Source organism: Eleutherodactylus coqui, chromosome 7 (genome assembly GCF_035609145.1).
Source record: "Eleutherodactylus coqui strain aEleCoq1 chromosome 7, aEleCoq1.hap1, whole genome shotgun sequence".
Taxonomy (NCBI): domain Eukaryota; kingdom Metazoa; phylum Chordata; class Amphibia; order Anura; family Eleutherodactylidae; genus Eleutherodactylus; species Eleutherodactylus coqui.
Window position 1 is genome coordinate 166,788,942 of NC_089843.1, and position 23,656 is coordinate 166,812,597.

At 45.0% G+C, this 23,656-nt stretch overlaps 1 protein-coding gene across 4 annotated transcripts in view; it reads left to right on the forward strand.

The window, feature by feature from the left end:
* The window catches only part of PPP3CA (protein phosphatase 3 catalytic subunit alpha), a 206,940-nt gene that overhangs the window by 88,675 nt on the left and 94,609 nt on the right, over positions 1–23,656 (forward strand). For all 4 annotated transcript variants that reach the window (XM_066573972.1, XM_066573973.1, XM_066573974.1 and 1 more), the window contains exon 2: positions 21,681–21,881. In XM_066573972.1, the coding sequence (XP_066430069.1) occupies positions 21,681–21,881 (201 nt within the window). The remainder of the gene's footprint in view (positions 1–21,680; positions 21,882–23,656) is intronic.

Below are 23,656 nucleotides of genomic sequence, written 5' to 3' on the forward strand. Positions count from 1 at the left end.
AAAACTACTATTAAAAGTGGATTGGACAGGCTATTTTTTTCCTGCCACTTTATTTCTGTTATCTTAGCTTGTGAACAGTGATTGGGACAATATGCTCCTCCTTGTTATGGGGGGAAGCATATTAAGTTATAAAACAAAGTTGCAGTTATTAGCAAAGCAGCCATGTGCCAAGGTAGGAGTCACACCCCGCTCTGATTCTGGAGAGAGCCCAAAGCCCTTTCTATCAAAAAAGACACTAAGGCTGAATGCACACGCATCCGGAATTTGACCCGGTGCCTGGCCAGTGACTCCTGTGTACGTGTCCCGATTTTTATCTGTGCTGCAGATATGCCGGATGGCGCACATGCGCAGTACAGATAATGCCGCGACGTCGCTAGGCGATGATGCAGATCCCGCGCCCTTTCCGCAATGCCATTGCAGAAGGGCCGCCGGTCAGATGGAAACCATCTGCGCTGGAATAGAAAATGCAACGATTTTCACTCCGCAAAAGCGGAAAATCGCACTTGAGTTCCGCTTGTGGACAGGGTAAAGCAATTTTTAATAGCATGCTATGGAAGGCATTTGCTGAGAAATCCGGAGGCGGACGCCTCCTCTGGATTCCGCAATGCAAATACACCCGTGTGCAGGTGGCTTCAGTAAGGGCACGTTGACAGACTTTGCATTGCAGCCCAGCCGCTACAGGTTACATCTCTGATAATGCGCACTGTTGCTTTTAGGGTACGTTCTCAACTCTGATTTATTGCAGATTTTAGTGCAGATCTGCAGCAGATTTCACACTTTCCATTGAATTCGAACAGAGGCTAATTTTACACGGGCGATGGATATCTGGATAGGAAACTCTGCTCGATATTGCTCTCGCCAACAAGTGAGGTACCCGCGGATGCGAGGGGTTTTTGTGTCAAAAATGCCTTCCATCACTTCTGAGAAGTTGCATGTGAAAGCAGGGTGAAATCTGCAGCAAAACTCTTTCATGTGAACATCCCCTTTAACTGCGCAGTTTAAAAGCGCCATTGGTTTAGGCATTGCCTCCTCCTTCCCTGAGCGCTGCGTGATCACTGAAAGATCGGATCAGCTATGCAGTCATAAAGCTAGCTGCCGTGTCCTCTCTATTCCCTCTCTGCCCTCATCTTTATGATCCGTGCTAGGAAGAAACAAGAAGTTAAATGAATAAAGTTCAGCTTCCTGAAAAACTCTGGCGGCTGGACTGGTGAATAACTATTTAATGCCAGGTTTAAAATATTACCTTTTTCCTGACTTAGACCTCCAAGGGTCCTAAAGTTGACACTTTTACTGTCTTAAAACCACCAAGGGACTTAAAATCAGCTCCTTAATTGGCCGTAAACCACTAGAGGTCTTGGCGTTCTCACCCCTTCCCTGTCCTAGACCACCAGGAAGCCTAGCATTTACCCTTTTATTGTCATAGAATGCAAGGGATTCTGACATTACCTTCCTCACTGCCATAGAACACCAGATTTATTGACATTGACCCATAAGCTGCCTGTCCACGGACGGGTTTTCATTGCGTTCCCCGTGGCGATAATCCGGCCGTGGGGAACGCAGTGAACGCTCTCCATAGCGTTGCTATGGAGAGCGCTTCCCCCCCCTGTCCACAAGCGGAGAATCATTGCGATTCTCCGCTCGCGCCCGGTAAATCGCAGCATGCTGCGACTCTCTGCGGATCTCTGCCGCGGAATACCGCATCACCCGTGGGCAGGCAGCCTTAATCTTCATTGAAATAGAACATCAATTATAGTGGCATTATCCTTTCACTGCCCTACACCAGCTAATTATGAGGGTCCCATGTGTTAATATTTATTTGATGCTGTTCTGCATTGCAGGCTTTGGTTCACATCGTATCAGTGCCTTCCATGAGGGGTATATGTTGGGACTCGGGAGTATTCTGCTCCAATGTGTGCCATTGTATAAGCATAGGATCCCAATTTAAAAAAAAACATGCTTTTTTCTAGATTCTTCTGTCTGTAATGGCACAGTCTACTACATTATTTCATGCAGAAATAATCCTAAAAAAGCTAGATGACCATATACCTACCCAGTGCATGCCAAAGGAAACCCTTTTTGTAAATGCTGAGTCAATGTGTCTATGGATGAGTTGAGCATATGCGCCGATGGCTTTCTCCGCACATAACGCCAATGTATTGTTCAGATGTGATACAAACGCTCCTTCAGTGGGAATGTGTCCAGGTCCCTAATCGCCCCATTCGCTGGCTACAAAACTTAGAGGGGATATTGAATCTATGTGTAAATGGGCTTTGGAGAAGATTGTTCTGGTTTCTGAGAGCCACAACATGCAAGCACGCCAGGCACAGAATCGAGTGGTCCTTCAGTTGCTCTTACCGGAAGATATGGCATGTTGGATTTCAATGTGCTAGATACTTTTATTCTGGCAGGAGATAAATCACTGTCACAAGCTCCTGTCTGTCATCACATCTTTGTTCAGGTCGGCTTAACAAGTCTTCGGCCAACAGCTATATTATGTGTATCGCTGCCATTGGTGTCCATAAGTGTTCTAAAGGGCAGCACTGACCCTGGAACCTTGTGGGGGCTCAAAGAGGAAGAGCGTTATTTCTGTTGTAGCTACAACTATTTTTGCGGAAAGTGAAGGTTCCCCAGGATTTTAAACTTTGAAGAACTAGAAGAAACCTTCAAAGTTTGACAATTGGAGATCCAACCTCCAGGACCCTGCTGATCAGCACAAAGTGGGGTCTGTGTTCTTTCTGCCTTTTCCTTAAGAAGCCTCCTTTACATTGTGTACGGTCTTACAGACTAGGCAACTGAAGCTTGGCCTACAGCCATCTCTTCCGCCTCCATACAAGCATGCTTAGCTTAGCCAAGTGTGTATACATTCTGAATGGGGATGGGGGTAAGTCACTGCCAGACACCTGGTGGTGACTTATCTCCCTAAGAGCAAAAAGACTGGGTAGGTTAAAATCCAAGTGTTATATTGTTATCTCTGCAGACATCATTTCAAACTATCAAAGCCGCTGGTAATTCTTGAAATCGTTTATCAACATATTACTAAGGTGGTATCTGCTGCCTCAGTTATTAGAGCCGATGGTTTTTCAATAAAAATTATAGTGTCCCTGATCTTGACTTAAGGGGTTCTTCCACAAAAGCAATTTATCCCTTACCCAACAGTTGAATTTGGCTATCTCCAGCGGTCCCATTGAAATGAATAGAGTGCTAGAGCACAAGTGCGACTGCCACTTGATTCATGCATGCTTCAGACTCCTCTTCTCTATAATGGTTAGGGTCCCAGTGGTAAATCTGCCTCAGATCAGCAAGTTATCTCATATCCTGCAGGATAATTTGCTTTCGTAGGACAATCCCTTTAACCATTAATGACCAAACACAGTAACTATACAGCCCTTGGTCATGGGCTTTAAACCTGAACCATCATATATACAGTGCAGATTTAAAGCTCCTGCAATCAAGCAGGAGAAGTTCGGGTGCTCTACGGACAGTTGGGCTTTGCTCTAATAGCTGGGAGCAGAGAAGTCGATGTTCTCAACTGTTAAACCCCTTCCATGTCACGATCAATAGCAATCGCTGCATATAAGCTGGTGCTGGTGACAAGGAGGGGACAACCATTGGTACTCTGCCATTCGATCACAAAGTGCCAATGGGGGTTCCCATGGGAGCCAGAAGTATGACAAAGGCTGTAATATGCATAGTTCACTGCAGTACTTCTGTACTGCTGTGTACTATGGTAGCGATCAAATAATTGCATTTTCGTCTTCTTGAGGGACTATAAAAAAAAAAATCCCACACAAACCACCTTTTAGTTAAAGCACCAAAAAATAAAACAATATACATAATAGCTTATTACCACATTCATAACAACTCAAACAATGAAAATATTGCGTTATCTCACTCGGTAAATGGCATAAAAATGAATGTCAGATTTGTTGTTTTCTTCATGTATCTGCTTGGAAAAAAAGTAAAATTGATCAAAAAGTCTCGTACCCCAAAATGATATGAACAAAACACTTCTTTGAAGAAAAAAATTGAATTTGCATTGCCACATTCCAAGACCCATAAGGTTTTTTTAATTTGCGGGAAGAGTTCTAGTTTTAATGTTATAAGAGCCTTGTGTGGCGCAGAGTGTTAAAGCAGCAGAAATGCAGTCCTGCATCTCGTGTGGCATTTCATTTTTGTTCAAGAATACGCTTGAAAAGAAACTATTTAATAGATTTGCCTTTCCTCCATCGTCTTCTATGATTTCTCCTGTATTATTTGTTAAAGGGCCAGTGCTCTCGGTGCAAATCCTTTTACTGTTAATATAATTGAAGAATAGTTTCGGGTTGTTTTTGCTCTCTTTGGCGATCACTCTTTCCGCCTCCTCCTTAGCAATTTTGATCTTTCCTTTACATATTTAGTTTTTTTCCCTGTACGATTTTAACGCTTCTTCACTGCCTTCTTGCTTTAGTAGTTTGAACGCTTTCTTTTTTTCGTTTATTGCCTCTCTTACCGTCTTGTTGAGCCACAATGGTTTCCTTTTACTTGTAGTTCTTTTGTTTTTAAAGGGAATGAACTGCTCACATGAGGTGATTAGGATCCTTTTAAACTTTTCCCATTTGTCATTTCTACTGATATTTTTGAGTGTGTTGTCCCAATTAATGTTACCAGTAGTAGTTCTAAGAAAGGGAAGCTTTGACACTGAGATTTTTTAATATGTATATGTGAGGCTGATTGGGATAAATGAAAGCCAACGAGTGCGATGGCTAGCTCTATAAAACAATAGAACATCGGTTTGGTTTGAACCAATTCTGCGTATGCTATACGTGGGTGTTTGTTGTGCCTAGGAAACTGGATAAACAAGTTCCTCACTCTTTTGAAGAAGGCCTGTGAAAGGTGGATTGGGACCATCTGCAACACATAAAGGAGCTTAGGATATATATACATACCAGCTGTTTAATTCATTGGGTTGAGTATTTTGTTTAGGTACTAGTTTCTGGAAATTGGCTGTTACATTTTTACATAACTCAAATAAATGTATGTTTCACATAGGGGCTGTTCAATTACTTTTAGGGCTCGTTGCAACAAAGTTTTGATCTTAAATAGAGATGAGCGAGTATACTCGGTAAAGGCAATTGCTCGAGCGAGCATTGCCTTTACCGAGTACCTGCCCGCTCGAGATGAAACGTTTGGGTGCCGGCGCGGGTGAGCGGTCATTAGCGGCTGTCAGCAGGAGGGAGCGGGGGGGGGGGGGGGAGAGAGAGATCTCCCCTCCATTCCGCTCCGCTCTCCCCCGCAGCTCCGTGCCCGGCGCCGGCACCCAAACGTTTCATCTCGAGCGGGCAGGTACTCGCTAAAGGCAATGCTCGCTCGAGCAATTGCCTTTACCGAGTATACTCGCTCATCTCTAATCTTAAATAAACTCTTGTTGCTCTCAGAAAAGCCTTGTACCAACACTATTTTGCCAATGATCTTGGTTCAAATCTAGGTGGATCAAACTAGTTAAACTTAGTCCGCCAGCTTGGACTTCGGCTAGGAAATTATGTTTTTGGCTAAGACAATGAATGCTGGGAGGATCACCGGACTGCAGTCACCAATCACTGCACATGATCCATTTTTTCTAGGTTCAACCTTTTGATGACAGATGAAGTGAACTTGGTTTATAAATCTTGGGTGAAAAAGTATTGGTGGCACATTTTTTCCGAAAATCAAGTTCAACAGAGTTGATCACAGTTCAACTAAACCTGGATCAGTGCAGCCGAGTGCTTATTCTTGTTTTGTACACATAATTTGTGCATTGTTTATGGTCAGCGGTATGGGCTGCTTTATTTACTTATCTGACATGTAGATATAGGACCTTTTTAGGTCTCATGCCCACGGCCGGGTTGGATTCCGACTGCGAAATTTCGCAGCGGAATCAGACCTGGTGCCCCCCAGAGACCCCATACTCACCTGTCTGAATCCGGATGGGCTGTGACACAGATTCCCACGATACTATCGCAATGCTAACTGCCTCAATTCAGTGAGCGCTTGATTGTTCCTGCCAGAAAGCACAGGAGCGATGATTGTTGGGATGATTGCATGTCGGGCGCTCGATTGTCGTCCCATGTAAAAGGATCCGTATGTGCAAATGTCAGGATATAGAGCCTGGTCTCTGCCTTGTGGGAAGTGCGATAAAAGTGCAATGAGTTTAATGGAAGTGGTTTGTACTGTGGATAATGCATTCACTCTGTAGAGGCGATGTGAGTGAACTTGGAGAGTCCGGAATGCAAGATGCAAGTCGAGATGCTTTCAGCAAGACGCTGCTTTATTAAAAACAGGGAATTCTGAATTGAGTAATAAGCGTCTAAAGTATAAATATTGTGTCTAAGGAATGGGAAATATTGCAGAAATCAATCACTTTAATTTAATTTATTTTTATTCATGAACACTTCTCCATATTGTTGCTTCATAACTGTAATCAGCCAAAATGATTGAGTGGTGCCCGTCCTGCATGGCACAGGCTGATACCCACACTGATAAGCTCAGCATGAATGGGAGATCACTCCTTGTATGGCAATGACATTGAAAGGTAGACATACTTAAAGGGGTTGTCCCGTGCCGAAAGATAAAAAAATTTTTTTGCCCAGTCCCCCAGTACCTGTAAAGGAAAACTGCTGACATGTGTTATTAAAAAAAAAAAAAAAAATTCCCTTACCTGAATCCCCGTTCAGCAACTTTAAAAAATCTTCTGTCCAAGATGGCTGCCGCTGGTCTTCTCCCACAGTGCACCACGGGTCTTCTCCCATGGTGCACTGCGGGTCTTCTCCCATGGTGCACTGTGGATGTTCTTCTTCTGCTGTCTGCGTTCCACTGCCGATTCCAGCCACCTCATTGGCTGATCGGCACCATGTGATGGGGGCGGAGCTACGCGATGACGCTGAGAAGGGCGAGGAGCCAGGACGCAGCTCGTGAGCTCGGACCATCCAGAAGAGGATTCCTCTCTGCGCAAGCCCAACTGTTCGTGCGACTAGAGAAGAAGTTTGACCGTCGCCATGGAGACGGGGACGCCAACACCGGAAGGGGGTAAGTATATAACTTCTGTATGGCCAATATTTAATGCACGATGTATATTACAAAGTGCATTAATATGGCCATACAGAAGTGTATAACCCCACTTGCTTCTGCGGGACAACCCCTTTAACAGTTTATGCCAGGTAATACTAAAGGAGTTATACCAAAATAGAAAGTTATCTCCTATTCACAGTATAGGGGAAACTTGCTGATCGGTGAGGGTCTCACCGCTGAGACCCCCCCAATCTCAATCGGGGTTCGCCCTACCCTCCACTATGGGGCTACTGCAGCGAGGAGGGGACTGAATGAAGCGCTCCATTCAGTGTCAATAGGGAATTGAACTCTCAGTACTGAATGGCTGCTATGTTAAGTCAATGGAGAGGGGTGGGGGTGGGGGTGGGGGGCGCGAGGAGTGAAATCTCTTGCAGCTTCCCCGCCCCCTTCTGTCAGCTCTGTGAGCTCCCGTGCAGCAACATTAGAGCTAGTATGTGCGGGGACGAGTGTCGGGCATCGTTTGCCCAACGTTCGTCCCATCTAAATGGGCCTATAGAAACCTGTCTTATACACACTGTATGCAGTTATAGAATGCCTCTGTATGGCGCTGTATTACAGAGATGGAGATCATTAGATATGGATAGTGTGACAGCGGCACTCATGTAGGGTGCGAGGAAGGGCAGAAGCCAATTGGTGGAGGTGGCGGAGCAGCAGCACTAGTTCCCACCGGCGCTCACCACCAATCAGCAGTATGTATGGGCGGCAGTGCAGAGGAGAAAACTCCTAACTGATCGCGCATTTGTCGTGAGATCGCGAGTTTGTTTGCGCGACCGCGATTCTTATGTGTTGACTGGCAGAACCACCTAATATTCGGCTGCTGCAGAGCCTTATAAAACACTTGTCCGCTAAGCCGGTATACGCCTTTCCAGTTTTTAATTCCCAATAAAATCAGAATTGTCAAACACAACATTTTTCAAGATGTTAAATTCTTCTCTCTTCAAGAGCTTCATCTATTTGAGGATTAAGTTATTCTTTCAGAACATTCTCTTTTTCATAAACTAGAGAAATCTCAATTCGATGAGGACTATCTTGTTATGAGCCGCAGTCCTGGTGTCCCATGTGCATATGTTACGTACTAACCAGATTTGTAAAATCTACACTGCAATGACATCCCATTCTTACATTAAAGGGGTTTTCCAGGCAGCGCCGGTTGTCAGTGCCAGGCTGCATCGGGGTCAGAGCAGTAACCACTGCTCCGAGCCCTGTTTAGTGGCCGGCACTGGTAATTGCAGGTGCAGCTCTCATTGAAATCCAGCCTTCTTTCTCAGACACGGTCTGTTAGGGTTTCTTCACATCAACATTAGGGGATACCGTTTTCCTGCTTCATTCAGTTAGTTGGAAAACTGCACCCCATGGCCAAACGGCTCCTAATTATGATGGAACTGAATGGCCGCCCTATTGACTATTATCGGGTCTGCTTGTTTTCCGGCTAGCAGTCCACCACTTTGCTGGAATAAACGGGACAAAATAGTACTCCTTGCAGCGCTATTTTATCCTCTTCTCTAGGGAAATCTGCGACGGAGTACGGAACCTCCAATGCTCACTGACTCAGCAACCGTGCTCCGCTCCACCCGCCCCCTTATCTCAATACCTTGAGGACGGAGAGGAGACGGAGCCAGGCACACCGTAATAAATCCCCGCCCTGCCTGCTTCTGCAATCCTCCCCCAGCATGTATGAACGCAGAGAGTGGGAGGAAGGGGAAGTGCTTGGGGTCGTGCAGAGGCTTTACTAGGCAGGGGGAGATCGGCAGCTGCTCAGCCGCGCACCTTACGGGTATTTATGTGCATTGTCAAGCAAAATGCATTCAAATGAGCGAAAATGCGTGATAATCGTTACCTCTAAATGCACGGCCATCATTTACTATTTGTTTGTCTCTCACGTTTAACCAACATAATAAACATCTCGGGTTTGCTCACTTCGCGCTGCGTCTAAACACTCCCCGCGTTTAGCGAGAAGTGAGCAATACTCAGCGATGGCCTGCCTTTCTAAACACTCTGCGCGAACAGCTAGCGGTGTCGTCACCCACTCGTGCAGATGGTTGGACCGACAGTCGTCCCGTGTGAATGGGGCATTAGAGGGAACATTTAGTAGCATGCACCCCTGCCCATTGCTGTCTGGTTCATCTGTAGAGCTGCTTTCTGGCAACTTTTTGTCTTTACTTTAAATTGTTTGCTCTTGGATGTTTACACAGCTAAACCTGTTTGCGATGTAAGATGCTGCCCAATTACATCACTAATAGTAGTCGGAGAGAAAAACGCAAACAGCAGAAGCGAATGCTTCATTAAAATATAGATTTGCCCTCTGTGCCTTACTCCCGGCTGTCACCGACTTCTTAATGTAACTACGTTCAATATTTTTCTCCTTTCCGGCATTTGCAAGACAGGTCACATGACCCAAATCACTGCAGTTACGCCAGATCCGCCAGGGTCACGTCAATCCTTATTTTGTACTCCCGGCCCGGACAGTTGACGTCACTAGTGACATAGGTGCACTGCCTTTGCCAGAAATGCCAACTGTCTGTGATTGCACACGCATGCGCTGTACCGCTGGTTGCACAGTAAGAAATAGATGCCAGTATTAGAGGTCATGCAATGCACCCTGGGAAAATAGTATGCAAATAAGGGATGGACTAACCCTCTACAGCATCACCTACTGGAATGGCAGCTACTCTACGAGTGATAAAACCCCTTTAGAAAAGACTCCTTGTTACTAATGTGAAAAGTCACATGCAGCACTTTTTCTTCCAGTACAATGCCGGGCAGCGGCAACAGAAGGCCCCCCGTTGTAGTCAGTGGGGTCTGTTTGATTCTGTGGCCCCTTCTGCCAGGGGATTTCTTTTTTTTCTGCTCCCCGAATGGACCAGGAAAACAGAAGCCCTGACGCAGATTAGGAAGCGGCTAAATTCTTAAGACTGGGGTTACACAAAACAGAATTCTCGTGGAATGGCCGCACCAAAAATCCGCGAGCATTCCGCTGGAAAAGTGCAGTTTCAAAACCCGTGGCCTTTAGAGCGGTTTTGCTGTCGGCATTCCGCTGTGGCTTTCTCTACCCATAGAGAGGCCGCTGCGAAAAGAATTGACATGCTGCAGGATTGAATTCCATGCCGCCTGTCAGTTTTTGTGCGGCTTTGCGGAAACGGATTGGCCGCAGTGTGTGCTCGAGATTTTTGCAATCTCGTGCACTTTGCTGTCTAATCCCAGGATTAGGAGGCGCGAGCAGAATTGCCGTGCGCACTTTCCGCACAGAAACTCTGCAGCAATTCTGCGGCGTGTGAACCCAGCTTAAAGTGAACTGTTTTCTATGGTTCTCTTCAAGGCAGTTCTAGTGCAGTTGTCCTGCTTGTGCAGTGTAGCCGTACCGCTTCAGGAAGGCCCCCTGCGCACAGGCGGATCGGATTCCACATGCAGAATCTGGGTCTGGCAGTAGCGGCATACCTGCTTCATCTGTACTGCAGGTGGCCCGTATGGCTCCCCATCTGCACAGTACACATTTATGTATTTTTCTAAATAAATAAATCTTTTCCCGCTTTCCCCCCATCACCGCCTAGCGATGACGCGGAATCTGCAACCTTTCCACAATGTCATTGCAGAAGGGCAGTGTATTGAATGGCTTCTATTGACTCCAATGGAGGCCGTCCACACAGAATCTGCGTAAAAATAGAACACGCTGCGGTTTTTATTTTTTTTCCGCGAGTGGGTAATCGCAGTTTATTTCCGTATGTGGAGGGCAAAGTGTTTTTCAATAACATGTTATGGGCAGTAGTTCCAGCAGAATCCGGAGGCGGATACCTGCTCCAGATTCCACGATGCAAATTTGCCCGTGCGCAGGCGGCCTAAAGGCCCATTCACACAGGGTGAACTATCGGGCAAACAATGCCCGTCAGCTCGTCCCAGTGTAGCTGGCTCCTATGCTGTTACACAGGAGCGAGTATCACTGGCATCACTCAGAGCGCTGCATGCGTTCACGCAACAATTTATCGCTGAAATCCCCACAGGAGCGCGGGAATCGGAACGATGCTGAACGGTAGTCGCTCCGTGTAAAAGGGCCACAAGCCCTGCAGTATATCCCAGCTAAACTAGGGGGTTCGTTGTTTAGTTGGTTATGGAGTGTGAATCGCTGCCTACTGAGGTTGGGGCGGATGCCAATACTGCAACTTGGTAATTGCACTGCGGATGCTGACTCAGGATTCCCCAGTCCGGCCGCTGCATGTGTGATGAATAATAATGAGTAGTGGCCGCTTCATGCTGGGAAAACCTGCAGCTCAAGCAGCCGGAGGCTGTAAATCAGGCATGCCGCAGTGCCTTTCATTATAGTCCTAAGTAACAGTCCGCAAGTCTACTCCTCAATGCCCCCTGTCCAGATCATGAATGGATCTATTCACTTTACTGGAATTTACGGAAAAATGGAACAAATTCAACTGGATTAAACTGAAATGCATAAAAATGTGGCTGCTATTGGTTTTTACTCATGGGCAACTTCTCACAACAGACTTCTCGCATGACATGCCAGATGACATAGGATGTATGAATATAAGGCCACCTGCAAACGGGTGGATTTGCATTACGAAATCCGGAGTGGGCATCCACCTCTAGATTCCTCAGCAAATACCGCTCATAGCATGCTATGGCAATGCAATTTCCTTTACAATGGCAGCCATCCACCCCATGACCCTTCCACAATCATCATTCCGGAAAGGTTGCAGGATCCCCATCATTACCTAGCGACAGCGCGGCATAATCTGTACTGTGGCGGCACGTCGACTGGCACATCCGCAGCACAGATTATGAAGACTGCGGACAGGTATGTGGTGTCGCCAGGCGGGCACAAGGCCGGATTGCATCCGTGTGCAGGCAGCCTTAGTCTGAGCAGGAAGCCTCAGCAGAGGTCTGCGCCCGCTCTAGTGAGCTATCCATTACATGCCTGCATATTGAGTCTGGGGGGATAATGTTTCTCATTGTGGAGAAGCGCTACAAGTATGTAGGAAGTATTATAGACCATGCAATGCACCTTGGGGGAAAAGGTATGCAAATAAGTGATGGAATAATCCTGTACAGCACCCCCTTCTGGAATGGTAGTCAATAGCTGACGTTTTCACAGGCCTTGCAACATGATTAGGAATGTACATGCAGCTATTTTGGGGTTCTTGCCCGAATGTTCAGTAGGGTTCTTGTTGGCTAGGTGAAGGACAATCAGCAGGAGTCTGGTGGGAATACCTGTGGAATGAGCATCACAAGGTTGCAGGGAATCTTGTAGGCCAATCGTTGTGCTATCCCAAGGGGAATAGTTGCCCCCTTGGTCTCACATTTATGCCCTCTCAACCAGCTAACCTAAACACTACTGTGCACAGATTAGGGGCAATAACCCCAAAACAGCTGCATGTACGTTGGTATTTTGGTTTGGCTTACATCTCTAATCACATGGCGAGGCTTGTTAAATAGGTTAGATGTTGCCTAATAGGGTAGCTATCTTCCAGTAGGTGGCACTGAGGAGACATTATCCCATTACTTATTTCTGGGGTTGCACATTAATATTCAATAATGAACTTGTACAATGTATTTCCCCTGCCATGACATGTGAGCTAAGCTGTAACTTATCCAAGGATATCAGCTGATCTCGTTGATCTGACGAGTAATAGGGAGCTAATGAATGGGGCAGTGTACCTTCGAGGATTGGTTGTCCAACTGGGGCCGGCTGTCTAAGATTAGAGTTTGCTTGAGAAGTACCGGTAGTTAGTGTTTATTGAATCTTGGGTGCCAAATTTAATCTTGGCTCTGGGAGCAGGAAAAGCTATCTATTTCTCTGACCCCTATCTGGTTTAGATTTCGGTTGTAATTTATGCCCGTTTCTAATGTAGATTTATAGTAAATCTGATGGGCAGGTGAGGCCCCACCCCCTTTTACTAAGTTTCACCCACATTTCTAATAGTGGCAACTAGAACCCCAAAAGCCCAACAGTCACAAAATGTTTGCGCAGGTGGGACTTGTGCAAAAATAGACAACTTTTTTCGACCAAACATGTGCCATAGAGGGGTTGATAACGCCCCCCTCTGTTTCCTACTTATAGTTATTAATGCTGATCAGTAAGATATTCTTACACCTGAGGCTGTTCTACCATGAGTTAATTAATAATAGAGATGTAAAATGTGCCCAGAATAACTTTTCTGACTTTATTTGCTTTGAACAGAAATGTTTGCTCATGACTTTTAAAGAGTGTGAAAAAGCTCCTAAGGATTTTGTTTTATCGTGCCCCGTATCCTGCTGGAGTGTTTGACCCCATTTACATCTGCGCCCGAGGCTCCGTTCATAGCTGCTAGTGCAGATCCGGTACGAAATCCCAGATAAATTAGCGCCGTGTGTGGGAGGCCGCCCTCCGCTGTTCGGGTCTGCTATGTGCTGGACATCGCTGAGGCTAAGGACAATGGGAATGCAGCAGAGGCTGGGTGCAGCTGTGAAGGAGTCCTGCGGATCAACGAGTAGAGTTTTAGGAATAGAGTAATGTCTGATAGCTCCAGAAAGATAAAAATTCAGGAAGGACACGGTTTTTCCCATGGGGACCACAACAGGTTGGCATAAGAGACGTCTGCAGTCATGCAATGCTCTTATGGGAAATAAGGTATGCAAATGGGAAATGGTACAACGGCGTTGCATTGCCACCTATTGGAAGGTAGCTTCACTGTTGGTCACTTTCCTGCCTTTTTAATGGGACTTGCAACATGATGGGGAATTTAGGCTAAACCGGAGTCTCTTCAAGAAGGAAAAGGGCATCTATCTGTTTTTTCGGCCTCTTGCCCCTCATCGGTGTACAGTAGATTGCTAGTTGGCTGGGTGAGAGACCTGTGACTTGGGTTGGGAAGGGTATAGGTTTTCCTTCTGGAGAGCACCTGCTAGGTGTTAGTAGACTTATACGGCCATGCATGCTCCTCTGGGAAATAAGGTATGCAACTGGACGATGGTGCCATGCCTCTACAGCACCCCCTACTAGAAGGTGGCTTCTTTTCAAGTCTCTCTACAACATTTTGATGCTACAAACACTTTAATCCACACTATGGCCCCCTTGTAATGCACATGAAGTAATAATCCAACATCTCAAAGGAAAGTCACAGCACACGCTTCTTCAACATTACCAGTTTATTGCATATTAGCAATACAAAAGGATGCGTTTCGGCCCGTCTGAGCGGTTTTAACTACCATATATATCGCAAACAGAATCAAGCAGCCATCATCTGACAGAATTAACCTTGCAGTTAGTCATCCTGGTAACCCTAGTAAGCTATAAAGCAATCCTCGACCGGCGTCCACCAGATGACATAGTTAACATGAGATCAGAAACCCGATGGCATAATCCATATCCGATCTTCATATTAATAGTGCTGTGTAAACTAAAACTAAAAACATACATTAATTGAACAATAGCGTACTCCCCGTTTAGACCCATCAGTACTAAAGTTTGAAGAGTGTGAATCCAGAAAGCTTCTTGACGTAACGGTAAGGTATTACCACTTCTTCTAGGTATTACCACTTCTTCTAGGTATGGCCACCTGTTCCATTACTGGAAATCTTAACAGAGCAACTGTATGGGTTTTTCTCCGTGGAAATGAAGTGGGAACGGCAATAACGAATTTGCGCACCTTATTGCAGATTTATACTTACTGATGCGACCCCTCACATGTTGCATCATCTCACCCACAAACGGGAAACCGCATGGACACTTCGTAAGATCACGTTTGTAGAATTGCAAGGAAAATGCCCATTAATCCTAAATGGTCTTCCTGTATGTGGGTGAAAACAAATAGATTTCCCTGTCCAGCCTTTAAGGGCGTCTTCACACGGCCAACAAAAACGCAAGATTTTCTGGTGATGTGACAGTGCTACAAATCGTGTAGCTCATGTGAAGCCCATGCTTTCCAATGGGTTCCTTAACATGAGCAATGTTTTGTAGGCTGCTACATTGCAAGAAACAAAAAGTCGGCATGCTCTATACAGGTGTGATTTGTGATGTTTTGTAGATTGTTTCCCTATGGAGCATTCATTTTGTGTTGCATCACACCGCATGAAAACACAATTTTTGGTATGATGCAACTTTTACAGGAGGAAGTCCTACTGTTTGTCTCTAAAATAAACCCTAGCTGCATTAGAAAAAAAAAATCAATGCATTACCTAATGGGTACAGTCTGCTCCGCCGGCAGTTCGGCAGCACTTGTGTGTAGTCTTCAGCCAGCGCTTGCTGGTCAGAGGGTCCAAAAATCCCCCCTCCAGGAAGCGCTTCGATTGGCTGAGCTGCGGCGCTTAAGAACCAATCACTACAGCACTCGATGAACCCATCAGAGCCAGCGCTTCCTTGATGGCCAGGAAGCGCTGGCTGAAGACTACAAGCAAGTGCCCTCAAACTGCTGGAGGAGAATTGCGGCGGCGCAGACAGCGCTTGTTTGGTAATGTATTGTTTTTGTTTTGTTTTTTTTTTTAATGCCGCTAGGGCTTATTTTTAGAGTAGGGCTTAATTTCAAGCCCCCCCAAAATCCCAGCAAAAGAGCGCTACAATGTTGCGCCACAGAAACGCAATGATACCGCAAAGAACACACCTGCGATATTACTGTGATTTTCTCATAGCGAGATCGCTGTTGCCCGTGTGAAAGACGCCTTAATGGGCCTTGCTACATGACTACAAGTATAGGATGAAGTAGAACAAAAACTATCAAAACATGTTTGTTTTTTTTCGTTTTTTTTTTAATATAGATTTGAGTTTTTCATTTTGCAAAAATCATTGGGGCATATGGAACAGTTTTTTTGGAGCAATTGAAAAGTACGGGTGGGGGGGGGTACGGGGTGAGACCATTACCGATTTTTCTGACTCATTAAAAGTGTCCAGGGAAAAAATGGCCCGGTTTACAAGTTGCGTGAAGGTGACGGTGAGCTCAGTTGTTTCCAATCTAGCCGGTTGAGTAGGGGCTTGGTATCCATCAAGCATTGTGTCTGTCACGGTTGTAGCCGTAAGAGTATGTGGGAATCACTGCCATTATGTAAGACTAACCTGTCTGGCTCAGCTAGTACTTTTTCAGCGTGAGATCCGTCACGTGGTCGTTGGGGACCCCCATCACCAGCAGAGAGAAAAGAATGAGTCAACTTGGGTGTAACCGAATGTGAGCCAAAAGGACTGGAAGGAAATCTGTTCTACAGTAGTAGGAATAATGTATTGGAAATAGTTCTACTTGTGTTTTTCCAGAGCCGTTCTTCCTTCTGTTACCGCACTTGCCAACATTTACCTTGGTTCCTTTATGTAAAATAGCGTTTATTCGACGATCTATAAACCAGAAATGACCTGTGAGGCGTGTAGAATACAGGGTGCTTGTTGCCTGACTCCGAGGTCTGTATACAAGGTTGGCAGTGCCCATGCTTGCGCACAAGGTAGGACTGCTGTACATGCACGGAGAGTACATAGCAAGGGGTTTATTCTACTACATTCATAGAAGACTATGTGAAGACTCTTTTGGCTCTTTTGTATCCTTTTTCTTTCTGAATTCTATACAGTTGCCAGACTTTTTATATACTGTTACATTTGGATATATCGGCCATTGGCTTGAATTAAGATAGGTCCGTACATGGCCAGATGTGGATTTTGCAGCGGGTTTGCTTTGGATTTCACCTCTCTACATTTGAAAGGGGGGAAATCCATGCTGGAAATTTGCTGCAGAAATTGCTCAACTTCCATGCCGAAAAATTCCGCAGCCTGTGGATGAAGAGTGTTTAAGATCTAATTCGGAATCCGCTGCGGATCATCCACATGCAAAATCCCACTGCTTTCCCGGTGCATGTGGATATACCCTTAGAATTGGGGAACCTTCATCATATACAGGGTTTGTGGTTAAAAAGTTCTGAAGTTCAAGTTTAAACCTGCCAAACCTATGCCAAAGGGAAACCTGTTTTGCATACATGTGCCCATAGATGTCTATAGACACAGTACAGTATACATCTGTTTCTTTTTTCAGTTATTTTTTTTTTGTGACATCTTGCCAAAAATATAAAAAAAATGGAACCATTGGGGTGCGTTCATATGGCCAAATGGGTGTATGATTTTTTTTCCCACATGGATTCCTCCTCTACAAACTGCAGCAGAAATCCATAGCGAAGACACAAACTTTTGCCACAGCTGTGCACATGTATAACCACAGATCCATGTGCAGATTTAACCCTTCAATGTACTATCATTTTATATGGTTTTTAAAAAAAATCCAAAAAATTAGGTAAAGCTGATGGTACTGTAGCAGGATTTGGTTCTAAGCCTTTTACAAATCCTTTGATTTCCCGCAGTCTTTTTCTTCTGCCACACTTCTGTTTCATGTAAAAGTTGTATCTACATGTTCTGTATGAAACTTCTAGACGCTCTCCCCAACTCTAAGGTTGCCTGTCCACGGGCGTTTTTGCATTGCGTCATCCGCGGCGAAAATCAGTCAGCAGGTAACGCTGTGCAATCTTTCCATAGCGTTGCTATGGAAAGCGCAGCCCTGCTGTCCACAAGCGGATGATCATAGGGATTCTCTGCTCGTGGGATTCAAATCGCAGCATGCTGCAATTTGCTGCGGTGAGCCTATCTGTCAGATATACTCAGTGCGGAGAACCGTCAGCTGGCTCCTGCTCCCCAGCGGCGGATCTCCGCCGCAGGATATTACTACGCCCGTGGAAAGGCAGCCCAAGGCACTTGAATTTACCAGTTACGAAGCATGAACCATCATAGTAGAACTTTGCTTATTCCATGGTTGGGTTGGGTTGGGTTGGCTAGGTAATGTACGTTTTTACCATGGATACGAATAACATTTTAAGAATTTGCAATATTTGCTTAATTTTAACCATTTCTTGTCTTATTAAGGGCTTGGTAAAAAGTAAAATACCATCTATCAGACTGTAGACTGCGCAGTGTAGACTTTAGTTTAGATAAGGCTAAGGAGTAACTAGCGAGGGAGAATATCCAACCGTCTAACCGTGCGGATTGTACTCTACCTCTGGCTTTTATTGAAGTACACTTCTTCCCGTTGCCAAGAAAGCACACATACTTTCACATTATGTACCGTACAGGGAGAACTTGGTGCCGCGGACCCTGTTTCTTACCTTTTATGTACTGTTAATTTGACCTGGCCCAGGTTTTACGTACATAAACACCGTTTTGTACAACGTCCTCAAGATCAGGCTTTATTGATAATATTGCTCTTGGCAAAACATGAAGCACCAAAATGTACTAATACTACTTCCTCCGATAATATGTGCACGCTGTGGTGTTCATGCCGTGCCGACCGTGATGACCATCATTAGTCGAATACCTCTGTTGGCGCAATATGAGTAGTGTAGCATACTGCAAATAGTTACCTCTTGGAGGAGATCAGATTAGCGAAACGACTAATTAAAAGTGACATGATCTTTGACAGTCCAATTAAATCTAAGGTCACTTCCAAGCTCAGGTCTTATGTTAATATGTCATCAACAAACGCATCTTTATATTGTGTGGGCCGGCATCTGAAGTGGGAATTAAGAGGATTACCTCCTGAACCACGCTGCGGTGTCTCTTTAGCTTCCCGGATTGTTCTTCCTCCTATTCATGAGCTCTGAAACTTAGCGCACATCCTCCAATAACTTTTCATTGGTCTTTACAGCAAATATTTTACATAAATTACGAGAACTTTACCAGGTTCAACGAGGTAATCCTGCTAATTCCCTCTTCAGATGCCTGCCCACACAATATTAAGATGTTAGTCGATGTCATACCAACAGAAGACCGCAGCTTGGAAGTGAACTTGCTTCCAAAGTTTTGTGGTCTTCTCTTGATGTTTTTCCCTACCGATCGTCATTTGATATTCGGCAGCAGCTCTCGATTACCGGTGTACTGTATGTGTGTTCACATAACTCTACTTTTAAACCACCGGGCTGGCTTCAGAATGTCATAATCATCCCCAGGCTCAAGAGATTTCACACTTTTTATGTCTTTTTTTTTTTTTTAAAGTTTTTTAAATACAACTTTTTGCCATATTTACGTCTCCGAGAAGCATATCTTCATACTATGCCGCAAGTAGACTGCCGTTGTCGCTCAACAAAAATTACTGTTGGTTCACAGACAAGCACTCTGCTGTTTGGACAGTTTGCTTATGTTTAACCCTTTCCAGTCCAATTTGTATCCTGGTTTTCCTAGGAGGCTTACTCTTTTTCTGCCGTTATACAACGGCGCTATCTGCTGGCTAAAGCCAGTACTGCATGAGGTGACACGTTGGATAGGCTCCGACAGCAGAGAGGCTGGCAATATACAGTAAGAGAACCCTGATGGATATCTACCAACATCGGAGCTGTACAGCCTTAAATCATAATGTCTTCACAGGTCAGACAGTGGATTGGAAAGGGTTAACAGTCTTTTACCATGACCTAAGCTTTCTCCCAGCATGATACATAAGCGCTTAGGATTGGTAGCTGCTTATCAGACTCGTATAAATATGACGTAAGCTTAAAGGCTATTGACACCTGTAGGGGTAATTGTTCTCATTGCAATACCTATATTTTGGGCTGACAGTCATTTTTCAAAAGTGTTTAAAAATGCTACCTTGTTTGTGTCTTCTGCAGCTTCTGCATATCACTATATGTAGAAACTGCAATCTAAGTCCTAATAGGAGGTCGCTGTATGTAGTAAACTGCAAGCTTTCACCAAACGCAACGTTGGAAATCACCGCATTTTCCCACAATTTCAAACCCGCAAGCAAACGGATTTTTGAATGCGTTGTATGGAGTTTCATGTTTTTTTATATACCCCGTCATTGTGATCAGGTGTGCAAAAAGGGCAAAAAATAGAGCAGACTCTACTCGTAAATCACGCATTGAAAATGTCGCGTTGAAGTGCAGATCTACAAAGCACCATTGAAATCATTGAGGGCGCTGTACCGTGATTAGCGCGATTTTTGAAACTCTCTAATCGCAGTAAAAAGCGGGCTGTGTGAGAGCGGCCTAAGTGTCAATAGGAGATCAATCAGCTTAGTTTTTCTCTCCTTTTGTGTTTCCGAACATTTTAATCAGCTTCTTTGTTTTGGCCATAAATTCGGGCACATTCACACTTTCACCCAGGCTCTGTTATTCTTTTCCTTGTTCATCTCCTTCCATGGAACTGTTCAATGATCATACATGAAGGGCTAGATTAGAGATGAGTGAACCTACTTGGCCACGCCCCTTTTTCACCCGAGCGCCGCGATTTTCGAGTACTTCCGTACTCGGGTGAAAAGATTCGGCGGGCGCCGTGGGTGAGTGGGGGGTTGCAGGGGGGAGAGGGAGAGAGAGAGGGCTCCCCCCTGTTTCCCACACCTCCCCCCGCGCCTCCCGAATCTTTTCACCCGAGTACGGAAGTACTCGAAAATCGCGGTGCTCGATCGAGTAATTATATTCGCTCATCTCTAGTCTAGATCCAATTGGCGCCAGATAAACCTCATTGACTAAAAATATTGTCCATCCGTCTTCCTGCACGCCAGACACATTTTTTTCCACACTGAATACTGCAGCATGATGCTCTATTTCACCCCCGATTGTGTGCCAGAATTGCTCTAGAAGTCACAAACTGAGCCTCTGATGTCCATGTAGCCTAAACTGATAAGAATGTTCAGGACATAAGGGCAGAAAACCAAACCACTAGTTCAGCACACCAGCAGATCTCCTACTGAGACTCATTCTGCAGCTTCCTATATACAATGATAAGTAAAAACTGCAGAAGACAAACTGGTAATTTTTTTTTTTTTTTAAATCAAAACTTATTGCAAAAATGATTGTCAGCCCAAAATCCATGCATTTCAGTGAAAAAAATGTGTCCCCAAGGGTGTGCATAACCTTTTAAAGTGCATCCAGTGCCTTCAACATTCCCATTTTATCTGATTTACCATTTTATTTGCCTTCTAATCTAATATCAAGACCATCTTCCTCTGACTTATCTAGAAATGCTGATATGTCTCCTTCAGTACTGAGTCGCACTACTGGCCAGAACATAATCTGGCTTTGTCAGCAAATGGTCTACTTGTATAATTGGGAACACTGTATCAACAAACATCTGTCTATAGAGGTTAGGCCTATAGGGGGAGATTTATTCTGAGTTTAACCCTTTTTAATCCACTGTCTGGCGTCTGAAGACATTCTGATAGAAGGCTGCACAGCTCCGATGTCAGAAGACGACCGGCAGGGTAGTTTTACTGTATATTACTGGCTGCTCTGTTGTCGGGTGCCTCTCCAGCATGTGACATACGTGTCCCAGTTTTTAGCCAGCAGATGGCGCCATTGTATAATGGCAGAAAGAGAAAGCACCCTAGGAAACCCTGAATCCAAAATTGGATTGCAAAGGGTTAATTGTAGGGAGAGTAGTATGTCAGTTAGTTACAGCCAATAAAGCAGACATTGTCTTGATAGAAGAAGTAATATTACATTATTAGACTGCAGGCTCTTGGCGCCGATTTATGCTTATTGCTCATTAGTTTGTAGACTAAATGCCTAAAAAGGGTTGTATGTGAAAAAATATATATTTTTAAGTGTTGGATGACCTTGCGAAGGTTAAATTAACAACTTGTTCTTCCTGTTTTTGTCTTTTCATCTTTTAGCTGTACCATTTCCACCAAGTCACAGACTAACGGCAAAAGAAGTATTTGACAATGATGGCAAGCCCCGGGTAGACGTATTAAAAGCTCACCTAATGAAAGAAGGAAGACTGGAGGAAAGTGTGGCACTCCGAATAATAACAGAAGGAGCTTCAATTCTTCGTTTGGAAAAAAATTTGCTGGACATCGATGCACCAGTCACAGGTGAGGGACCGAAATATGAGCCCAGCTGGCACTGTGTTTTCCATCTACCCCTGGTCAACGGTATTTCGACTATGACCTTTCCACATCTTAATGATGAGCCGCTGCCATTTTTGTTTTTAAAAAAAGGAAACCCTATATATTCTTTGCGTTCCAAATATACTGTGGAGTAATGGCAGTAGGAAGGATTGCGTTGTGTTATCCTCTGGCTGCATCCACACCGTGCTGATTTCCAGCGGACATCCCGTTGTAGATCAGCTGCGGAATGCCTGCCTCCAAACCTGTACCTTTTTGGTGCAATTTTTGAAGCGGTTTCAATGCGAATTCCTGTGCGGATTTCACCCCCTCATTGATAGAGGGGGAATTCCTCAGTGGAGACGGCGACATAATTGACATGTCGCGGATTTGAATTCCGCACGACAAGTCAGTTTCCGCACGGGTTTTGTGCGGGTTATTTCCGCAGCTTGGGGACGAGATGTGCACGGGGTAGGGTGGGGTGGGGGGCAATTTCTTAAAAATTGCACTGTATCAAAATGGAAAGAAACTTATACTCCCCTCATTAATGTCTCCGCATCTGTCTGATACTGGGTAGTGTCGTCATGTGACTGCTTCCATCATTCTGCATCTTCCATCGCTGCTCCGGCAGTGCCGATTCAGGGCTTCTTGTCCTCTGCTCTGTATTGGTGAGGGTGAGAACCCAGAAACGGCATTATCAGAACGGCGATTATAGATATTGTACAGATGTAGCAGATTGTAACTTGTCTGTGATGACTTCTCAGAAAAAGTTATCTGAAGTTCTAAGAAGCAACCGTTCTCTTATCTTAAGACAGCAAACGCTTTGTGAAGAAATTGAAAGGGTAACCAAACTGTCGCACAAAAAGTTATCATAAATCGTGTTAAACTTTACTGCATCTGCACAGTTGTGGCCAAAAGTTTTTTGAGTTTTTACAAAGTTTGCTGCTTCAGTGTTTTTGAGATCTTTTAGGCCGGTCTCACAGACCGGATTTGAATTGCAGATTCCGCGATCGCCTTCCGCGCAGACAATCCGCGGTAATACACGGGCATTGAAAGGCATGTATTTTCGAAGTTTCCTCCCCACCTGCGGGTATGAATTGCATATTCCACGAGCAGAAGGAAAATGGCAGCATGCTCTATTTTACCGCAGAATCCATGACTATAGAGCCCGTTGTGCACTATGGTCACGAATATACCAGCAGCCCATATGCAATTACATTGCATATTGGCTTCGAGTATCCGCGTCATCACTAAGCGACGGTGTGGGAAATACAAACAAAAAAAACCCTGCTGCACTACACAGGACCACCTTCATGCATACGCGCTCATTTGCATTACAATTACGCACCATACACAGGGTCTCTGGCCTGGCTGCGGGCTTCCCCATGCGGAATCCGACCCGGCCATGTGAGCCTGGCCTTAATCGGATGTATCTATGGTATACTGAGGTACAGTTCTAAGCATTTCATTTGTTTTTAAACCTTTATTGACAAATACATCAAGTTTAGGCAATGATTAACTATTTACAGTGTTAACATTTATTTTTCAAGACTTCTGCATGCCAGGGCTAATTGTAGAAGTCTTGAAGAATAAGACCTCATGTCCACAGGGAAAATCAGGCCCGGTACGGATTCTCCATGGAGAATCCGCAGCGGGTCCCTCCTGCCCCGCGGACATGAGGGCTGAAAATAAGAATAAACTTACCTGCTGCACACCGTGCAGGTCTTCCCTTCTTCGCGGCCGGCTCTTCTATCTTCGGCCCT